This window comes from Piliocolobus tephrosceles, chromosome 11 (assembly GCF_002776525.5).
Source record: "Piliocolobus tephrosceles isolate RC106 chromosome 11, ASM277652v3, whole genome shotgun sequence".
NCBI lineage: Eukaryota > Metazoa > Chordata > Mammalia > Primates > Cercopithecidae > Piliocolobus > Piliocolobus tephrosceles.
Genome location: NC_045444.1, coordinates 127,820,680 through 127,830,317, shown reverse-complemented (window position 1 = coordinate 127,830,317; position 9,638 = coordinate 127,820,680). Strand labels below are relative to the sequence as shown.

Sequence of the window (9,638 nt, the reverse complement as noted above, 5' to 3'; positions counted from 1 at the left end):
TGGGAGCGATGGAGACCCGGGTAAAGGTGCAACACTCGTGCAAAACCCGGGCAGGCCTTGCCCCTACACCTGAGGCCCGAACAGACAGCTCCACCTCCAGCCACCTCTGCCCTGGGCCGCCGGTTCCTGAAAGGCTCTTGGCTAGGACAGCTGGCTGGCCCCTTCCTGCTGCTCCCCCACCACCAGTGTGTGGCTTCTGAGAGCAGCTTCCTGTCCCCAAAAAGGCCCTGGCTCTGCTCTCAAAGGGCAATTGTGTCCAAGCGGGAAGCAGGTGCAGACGCCACGTGTCCCTCTGGGCTGAGCAGGCACAAGCAAGACATTCTCTCTGCACTTGGCTCCCTCCCCAAGGCCCGGGCCCCAGGAGCAGGCGTCAGCACCCCCTGCAGACATGAGGCCCAGGCCCACTCCTGGGGACAGAGAGGGAGGGAAGGAGGCTCCAGAAACCAGCTGGTCACTCCCCTCGTTGCACACAGGGGAACTGAGGCCCACAGAGAGGACAAGGCTGCCACACACTTGGCTTGGGGTATCCTTGCCACGGCCAGGCCCTGGGTTCCACAGAGCCTCTGTGTCCTCAGCAGGCCCCTCCATCTCAGAGGCCTTCTCAGGGGTGCGGAGTCGCTGTGCCCTGGACATTAACCAGTGCCCCGCCCTCCCCGACAGGGCCCTTCTCAGGGGTGTGGAGTTGCTGTGTCCTGGACATTAACCAGTGCCCCCGCCCTCCCTGACAGGGCCCTTCTCAGGGGTGTGGAGTCACAGAAGGGGAAACCGAGGCCGTGGGGAGATAGGACCTCCAGGAGAACCTGGCCTTCTGGCCCCTGGACCCCTGGACCGGTTGTAGGGTTCACTCTGGCTTGGCAGGAGGCCATCACAGACCCCCTCCACCCCTCACAGCCCATCCTCTGTGGGCCCCCCTAGAGCCCTGAGGTCAGCCCAGGCCCTCCGCACACACCCTCTGGGGTCAGCACTTTTTGTCCGGGGACCCGTCAGGTGTAGGAACACCTTGGCGAGGGGCATTCCCATGCGCCCACGTAAAGTGCAGAGGCCAAAGCGGGGATCAAAGCCAAAGCGGGGATCAAAGCGGGGGCCAAAGCAGGATCCCGGCGGGGGCCCTCAGCGGCTCTGACCCTCAGCCTGCACTGTGAACGTCCTGTGCCCTGGCCAGGGCGAAGACTCCAAACACAGACCCTTCACCTGGTACAGCGTCCCCGACCAGCCCATCTGCAGAACAACCTTGTGGGCGGGGGCCGGCCCCCTGCATTGGGCCCCTCACAACCCGTCTGCCTCCATCCCATGCCCTGAATCTGCCCCCAGGAACCCTCAGTGTCACACCCACCCTGTGGGCCAGGAAACTGTCCCATTGGGAGACGCGTGTGGGACCTCTTGCTGGAGGGGCCCTCAGAATCCATGCAGCCCGCCCCTTGTTTGAGAGCTGAGGCGCCACCCCGGGGTTGGCAAGCGGTGGGGCTCGTCCAGTACCCCCAGACAGAGGGGCCGGCTAGCGGGACAGATCCCTCAGGAGCGGGTCCTGGCCCCGAGAGCCAGGGTAGAGGGGTGAGGGCGCTGGGGATGCAAAGGGCAGGGACTCACCGGCCACCTCGGGAAGGCTGCAGAGCTCATCATGGGTGGCTGCCTCGCCTGACCCAGAGCAGAGACAAGGGCCCACTGTGCGGGCAGCAGGCCAGGGAGCTGGCCACGTCCCCGGGCTACGTCAGGACCCTGGACACTCCCACGGTGGCACAGCTCCACTGAAGCCCAGAGCGGGGCCAGGGGTGTAGATGGGCACCCAAGAGCCACACAGATGCCTGGGGCCAGCACAGGCTCCCCTCTGCAGGTTGACGCGCTCAACACTGGGGTGCTGAGGGCACAGGGATGCGCCCTCCAACAAGGGCTGTGGTGAGGCCACAGTGGACCTCCCCGGGGGACACAGGGGTCTGCTGCTCAAGAGATGCGGCCCTGGCAGGAGGGCTCCGTGAGTGCACACTCTCTTCCGGGCTTCCTGGGTGCGGGGCCTCCCCTGGCACAGCACAGCCCCTCACAGTACAGGACAGCGGCCCCTGGGGCCTTGCTGGGCTCCAGCTCCGTATCTGTGCTTCTGGCAGGCCAGCACCCCATCACAGTGTCCTGTGCCTCTCAGGGCCCAGGGTGACCCCTCCCCAGCACAGCTGCCCCTGCAGGACTCCTGCCAGCCCCATTCATGCTGGCCTGACCCCAGCCTGCCATTTCGGAGGCAGCCTCGGTAACCGATGCTCAAATGACCACTGCCCAGGCCAGAATCCCAGAGGAGGCCACAGGTCCCCAGTGCGCTCTGACGGGGCAGCCTCTGCGGGGGCTCCCTGGGCCCTGAACACCCTCCCTTCTCACTGTCCCTCCCTCCCCCGCGAAGGGCGTCCTCAGCTGCTTCTGAAACCCAGGGGCTGTAGTGGGAAACAGGGAGGTCGTGTGGTTTCCAGGCTGAGATTATAAACCTGCTTCGTCCCTCCAGGTCTTGGGGCCTGAGGGGATTTACTGGGGGGAGCTGGGAGGGGCCGGGGAGGATGTGGGAGAGAAGGAAGTGGGAGGGGTGGGCCCCAGCTCCTTCCGACTCATCCGCGTGCCCCCCATGGGCCGCTGACCAGTGCCCTGTGCACTCACAGTCCCCGGAGGGGTGTACCGAGTCCAGGCAACTTGGCCGTTGTACACATCCTCCCGCTCGCAGCCAAGAATCCTGGGGCAGGTGGGTGGGAAGGGACAACCTCCTCACCTCTCAGAAGCCCCAGCCCAGCCCCACCAGAACTAGGCGGCCCGTCTCCCTTCTCCTGTCCCCCAAGTCTGGGCCTGGTGGAGTCTGACCAGGGCCATCCCCTAAGCACCCAGGCTCATGGGGAAACGGGGCCTCCCAGCCCCCACGTCACCTTGCAAAGCCCCCTCCTGGGCCACCCTGAGACAGAGGCTGGGTCTGGAGCAGGGCTGTCTGACCAAGGTGTGCCCACAGAGCTGGGATGGGGGGCAGGCCTCACTCCCTCTGCTCGAGGCTTTTCAAGCCCGCTTTTTTCAATCTAGACATTTCACAGAAAAACTGTGTTTTCAGCTTCTCCTGAAAAGTCAGATTTGCCCTCAGGTGCCACCTCCTTCCCCTGGGCATCTCTGCCTGGACAAGCCACCGTCTAGCTGGGGTATATGCCAGCCATGGGTCCCACCAACCCCCAACTGTCACCCCGTGGCCCATGGCTGCTCAGAGGTCCCTGGGCACATCTGAGGCTCTGACCCTGTGGGATGAGAGCCACCGGGAGGAAGCTTTCCTTAAAAAACTGCCTTCGTGAGCTCCGGCAGCCGAGGGGCCCCACTGATCCCAGCATCACACGGAAGGCTGGGACATGCCCCCCTCAAAAGCAGTTTCGGCCACACTGTGTTCCCCCTTTCACGGCTGCACGATGTGGCGGCATTTTAACCACCCCTTCTCAATGCACAACCCGGACAGGCTGTTCTCAACACTCTACTGCAAACCACACACCATTTTACATCACCAGAAAGACCCCAAATTTCTGTTCAAAAAGATGGTACCAGTTTCAGTTCCCACCAACCTCGAAGGCCAAGACAAAAGGACAGTGTGCCTCTCCTGTAACTTCATTTCTTGGTTGACTGAAGCTGAGGGCAGTGTCCAGGCCTGGGCACAGGGCTGCCACCGCAGCAGCCACCATCCCTAACCCTCACTCCTCCTCCCAGAGACGACCTGTGCTCTGCTCAGAAGCAGACCTCCTCATGCTGAACTCACTCCGGCCCAGTGTGCCAAGGGGGCCTGGTTTTGGGGCCGGCAGATTCTGCCTGATGCTCAGAGGGTAACTGGATGCTGAAAACCATGAGTCTTTCTTCAACTCAGGGGAATGTTTCCACGGCAGGCCAGGCCTCACTGACGCAGGCCTCCATGACAACTGTCCAGCACTGACTGAGGGTGAAGTGAAATATTAGAAGCTGAGAGCCAGCGCCTCATATAAAGCTGGGAAGTAACAAAAGCCCACCAAGAGTTTTGCCCACGGCTTTCCCGGGCCTTGAAGCATGACGAGATCATGAAGGAATTCTTAACAGGACCCGTTTAGTATTAAACAGGTTTTATTGGGAGGTCTGAAAAAACTCCCCAGGCCTCCACAAACAAGTTTACTGGGCTCTGAAGGAACTCCCCAAACCTCCATGATTTAGCAGAAGACAAGATAAGATTAAACACCTGGACCCATTTAGAGCAAGTAAATTTACTGAGGCTCCAGAGGAAGATCAGGACTCGAACTTAGTTATAGATTAAAAGAATTTAATCACATATGTCTTTAGATGAATCACACTTACACGTAGACATAGAGCCTAGAAGGTTTATAAGCTCTGGAAAAGCTCTGTAATCTGGAGTTAAGTCTGGTCATCATTTCCGGGCCATCTCCCTGTACCCAGTTACAGAAATAAAATCTCTCTTCTTCCCCGGTTCATCTGCCTCTCGCTATCGGGCCTCGGGAATGAGCAGCCCGACTCTGGGTGTGGTCCGGGAATGTTTTGTTCTCGGCGTGACCTGCTTTCTCAACTGTGGTCTTCTCTGTCTTCTGGGACTCCTGTTGGCACGTGGGCTCCTCCAGGGCCACTCTCCCTTTACCTGGCGGAATCCCCTCCTGTGGCTTCCCTGGGCTGAGAGTGGAGGGAGGCGGCCTCTCAGCCCAGGGAAGCCACAGGCGGCCTGCAGAGGTCCCCGGGCTGAGCGGGGAGGGTGGGCGGCCTCTGACTCAGTGGAGCTCGTGCCATTCTTCACAGCCGACTCTCACTGAAAATTCACTCTTCCTGAAGCTCCCCCATTATACTGGGGTCCGAGGGAGCTGCCTATGCTGCTGGTTTGGGTTCTCTCTCTTCTTTGAAATACTGGTTCCCTGCCCCCCGAAAAAAAGCAAGGACACACCTAGACCTGCAGGCCTAGATCCACTGCTGGGGTCTCAACCTCCAGGCTGAGCGTGCAACAGAGTAGCTGCGTTTCCTGCGTGCCCCAGGCATCGGCTGGTCCCAGCATGTGCACCCCTTTACCCGCTGAGCCACTGGCAGCCAGGGATCACGTCCGTCCCTCCGTGTGAATGACAAAGAGGGGTGCCCACAGCTGCCCTCTGGCACCACACCCAACATGGTCTCCAAGGCAACCAAGGGTATGTGGACCCCCAACCACTCCAGTCTCCTTTGGCAAGTGAGACGTCCTCTCCTTCATGGGGCATTAGGGGCCTCGTGAGCAGCTGTGCCATCTCTGTAGAAAACGTCCTTCCATCAGAACCAAACCTCCTGCAGCCAAAGATGGGGAGCTGTTCGGGAGCGGCTGAGCTCTGGCCCCTGCCCCGTTTCCGGGCTGGTCTTTGTGGCACTGCCTGTGCCTGCAGCTGTCTCTGGGACCAGCACCTTGTCGCCAGCGCCGGGAAATTCAGGGGAGCCACTCTGAGTTCCTCCGAGGACCCACAGCCCCAGTGCCCAGGACCCTCGGGAGTCCCGGGACTCACGGGACTCACGGGACTGCCGGGCAGGTGCTGACCTGCGATCCAGCTTCCCCCACTCCCCGGCCCTCCTGTTCAGTTCTGTTCAGTGAACACAGCCTCGGACCTGGGGGCGGGGGGGAGGGGGCTGCCGCCTGCGCTCAGGGCGCTCTCTGGGAGGGATCTGGGCGGATCGTCGGGGTGGGCGGCTCCTTACTGGGGTCTCCACCCTCTTCATTTTAGAGCCGTGGCCGGCGGGCCTGGGCTTCCCAACGCCCCAGAAGCCCTGCGAGGATCCCCGGCCTCCCTGGTGACGGCGGAGAGAGGGGCTGCTGTCTGCAGGAGGCCCCGGCCCCGGCCCCGGCCCCTCTACGCCTCCAGGAACGGGATGTTCTTGCGGGGCTTCTCCGGGAACTGCAGGGCGTACAGGCGGGCCATGTACTGGAGCTCAGGCATCACCAGCCTCTCGCACAGGCGCAGCGTCTGGTTGTCCAGGCCCGGCCGGAGGTTGTAGCCCAGGATGTCGGCCCTGCCGGACTGGTAAGGGCGCAGGCGCGGGTCTCTGATCTGCGTGTGGTTCTTGGGCGCGCCGCCGTCCTGCAGGCACAGGGTCGCGAGTTCGCGCCTCCGGGCGCGCAGCCGCTCCACCTCCTCGCGCAGCCGCCGCGGCCCCAGCTCGGCGTGCAGCTGCCTCCAGAGGGTGCGGTTGAAATGCTCGTACAGGCGCCAGTCCAGCGCGCACCAGCTCCGCGCGCGCTCCCGGGTCTTGGGCTCCAGGCGGGTCACGGAGCGCGCGCTGCGGGAGTTGATCCTGAAGGCCACCACGTCGTCCAGCGCCCAGCGCAGCCGGCGCCGCAGCAGCACCAGGGACTCGTCCAGGTGCTCGGCGATAAGCACCAGCTGGAAGCGCCGCTCCACCTCCGCGATGCGCGCGCGCACGTAGCCCTCCGTGCGCGGCGCGTTGGGGTCGAAGCCGAAGTCGAACCACATGTTGTTCTTGGCGTAGACGTTGTTGAGGAGGCTGCTGTCGTAGAACGTCCGCGGCGAGGCCAGGAACGCGTCCAGGCTCGGGGCGCGCAGGAAGGCGGGGGCGTAGGTTTTGTAGTAGATGAAGGAGGACTCCAGCTGGAACACGGGGTTCCTCAGGATGGAGAAGTAGAAGGTGGTGTTGGGCATGACTTTCTGCACCTGTGTGGCGACAGAGAGGCGGGCTGCGGACCGCGGGCCCGGGCCAGGGTGGCCCACCCGCGGGGAGGAGGCGCGTCCTGGCCATACCCGCTCGGGGAGCCCCCCATCCACACATCTGCGGAGGGACCCGGGCCTGGCACCGCCTCGTGCAGTAGCTGCGGGAGCAGAGCCAGGGCCACACGCAGGCCCTGCAGCACGGTCACTGGTTCCCGGGGGCCCAAAACAGAGCCAAGGACGCCAGGAAGGGGCCTCAGCAGGAGGAGGCCGTGGGCAGAGCAGGAGGAGGGAGGAGTTCCCACCGACACCTCGAGGAGACGCAGAGGCCTCTAGGGGTGGGATGCTGTGGGGCACAGACCCAGCACGAAGGGCCCTCCGCGGGCCCCTGGCACAGGGAGCCTTCAGCACTCCACCAGCTGCCCACAGGCCAGGGTGACACCCACCTAACAAAGAAACTGAGGCCCAGAGAAGGCCCATGACCCAGGTTCCTGGCAGGGTGGGTCTGGACTCACTGTCACTTGTGCCCCCTCAGAGATCCTGGAGGATATACCCCACCCACAGAAAGTAAAGTCATGCCCAACTACACCGCGGGTTTCTCCACCCTCAGAAACCCAGGGAGAGAACAGTGGGAGGCCTCCTCCCTGCGCCCACCCTCTTCCTATCCCCTCCTCCCGAACCCTGCTCCTCCCTCTGCCCCGCAGCCCCCACCCCACAGCACACCCAAGCTGCCCCGCTCTCTGCCCACCACCTGTCCCCACCAGGCCTCCCTCTGGCCTCATCTCATCACCTAGCCTCTGCTGGCCATTCTCCACAGAGCGCTGGGGGTGACCCTAAAGCACCTGTGCCTGCCCACAGCCCTCCTGCCCACGGTCCCTGCCCTGCTTCTTTTGTAAGGAAGGCCAGGGAAGCCCTGGGGGGAAGAGGGCTCTATGCTGAGACCTGAGGGACCCAAAGGAGGGCCTGCAGCCACAGGAGCGAAGGTCATGGGGTGGGGTGAGCCGGGCCTGTGCAGTACCAGAGGAGGCCAGAGAAGCGGGGGAGAACTGGGGATGCCCTTGGGCAGGGGCTATGGGACTCCCAGGTCTCATTCCAAGAGCAACTGTAGGCGACTGGCTGCCTGGAGGGGCAGGGGTTGGCTCAGCAGGACGTGTGGCCCAGGCCCTCCCCACCCCCTCTCTGCATGCCCCGCCCCTAAGCCTTCCACCTCCTCTCCAGCCTCCAGGCTACACCACTCCGACCCTGCAGCTGCAGTCATGGCCGCAGACCACCCTCCTGCCCAGCAGGCCACCGCACCTCAGGCAGGTTGAACCTCAGGTGGTTGCACATGATGTTGAAGTGCTGCTGTGGCTCCATGCCTTCCACGTAGCGTGCCAGGAAGAGCCTGGGATAGCCCAGGTGGACGTGCAAGCCGGCGGGCAGCGCCACGGACAGGTTGTGGGTCTCGGCAAAGCGGTAGAGGATGTTGAGCACCGTGCTGCTGGCCGTCTTGTGCGTCTTGAGGAACATGATGTTGGTCACCGGCGGCCCCTTGGCCTGGCCCCCAGACAGGCTGGGAGGGAAGGCACAGGCCACCATCAGCAAGGGTGCAGGTGCCCTGACCCCCGCTCAACAGCGAAACCCAGCCCGGCAACCGCAATGAGAGACCTCCCAACCTGAGCCCCCCAACTCTAGGCCAGGGGGCCCACTGGGTAAACACAGAACCATGGCCCCAAGCCTTGCCCTCCCACAACCTCCCATCTGGTGGCCCAAACACAAACTCCCCCAACTGTCTTCCGTAACCATGCTCCCCAACTCTGTGCCCCTGAGAACTAAAAACCCTAAATGAAACCCAACTTGGCCAAGGGGACCCCAGACACACCTTAAAACTGAGTTCCCAGCAGTGATGGGATGGGAGGTCAGACCCATCCCATCATCACACCCCCTCCCCTTTGCGGTTTAGACACAGCAACTGCCCAGGGTGAACGTTAAATAGAGACCATGAAGAAAATGCGGCATATATATACCGTGGAATACTGCGCAGCCATAAAAAAGAATGAGTTCATGTCCTTTGCAGGGACGTGGATGAAGCTGGAAACCATCATCCTCAGCAAACTCACACAGGAACAGAAAACCAAACACCGCATGTTCTCACTCATAAGTGGGACTTGAACAATGAGAACACGTGGACGCAGGGAGGGGAACAGCACATACCAGGGCCTGTCGGGGGGTGGGGGGCAAGGGGAGGGAAAGCATTAGGACAAACACCTAATGCATGTGGGGCTTGAAACCCAGATGACGGGTTGATGGGTCCAGCAAACTGTCAGGCCTCTGAGCCCAAGCTAAGCCCTCATATCCCGAGTGACCTGCACGTAAACAGCCAGACGGCCTGAAGAAACTGACGATCCACAGAAGTGAAAATAGCCTTAACTGATGACATTCCACCATTGTGATTTGTTTCTGTCCCACCCTAACTGATCAATGTCCTTTGTAATCTCCCCCACCCTTTAGAAGGTTCTTTATAATCTCCCCCACTGTTCAGAAGTTTCTTTGTAATTCTCCCCACCCTTCAGAATGTACTTGGTGAGCTTCACCCCCTGCCCCCAAAACCTTGCTCTTAACCTCACCGCCTGTCCCCAAACCTATAAGAAGCAATGATAATCCCACCACCCTTTGCTGACTCCTTTTTCGGACTCAGCCCGCCTGCACCCAGGTGAAACAAACAGCCATGTTGCTCACACAAAGCCTGTTTGGTGGTCTCCTCACACGGACGCATGAGACACAAACCACCATGGCCCATGTATACCTGTGTAACAAACCTGCATGTTCTGCACCCGTGTCCCAGAACTTAAAGTAAAATTTTTCTTTTAATTAAAAAATAAAAAGAGACCATAGCCCAGCAGAACCGACTGTGGCCATAAGACACCAAATTATCAACAGGACCTGAGGCCACGCCAGGCAGGGGCGAAGTCACGCACACTGCACTTAAAGCAGAAACCGGGTTCTCCACGCCAGGCA

At 61.4% G+C, this 9,638-nt stretch overlaps 2 protein-coding genes across 5 annotated transcripts in view; both read right to left on the bottom strand.

Moving 5' to 3' along the window:
- Window positions 1-3,625, bottom strand: part of NEU4 (neuraminidase 4) — a 7,555-nt gene extending 3,930 nt beyond the window's left edge. Inside the window, exon 1 of one of the 4 annotated variants that reach the window (XM_023195116.2) lies at window positions 3,541-3,625. Coding sequence is in view for 2 of the 4 variants with exons in the window: in XM_023195115.2 (XP_023050883.1) it covers window positions 1,588-1,620 (33 nt within the window). In the remaining 2 variants the exon portion in view is untranslated. Of the gene's footprint in view, window positions 1-1,587; window positions 2,045-3,540 lie in introns of those variants that run through there. The other 3 variants (XM_023195117.2, XM_023195115.2, XM_023195114.2) reach the window with 3 other exon arrangements.
- Window positions 3,626-4,198: 573 nt separating this feature from the next.
- GAL3ST2 (galactose-3-O-sulfotransferase 2) overlaps window positions 4,199-9,638 on the bottom strand; it is a 9,412-nt gene continuing 3,972 nt past the window's right edge. The window contains exons 4-5 of the mRNA XM_023195133.2: window positions 7,938-8,193; window positions 4,199-6,647 (exon numbers count right to left, since the gene is read on the bottom strand). Coding sequence (XP_023050901.1) covers window positions 5,829-6,647; window positions 7,938-8,193 — 1,075 coding nt within the window. The 3' untranslated portion in view covers window positions 4,199-5,828. The remainder of the gene's footprint in view (window positions 6,648-7,937; window positions 8,194-9,638) is intronic.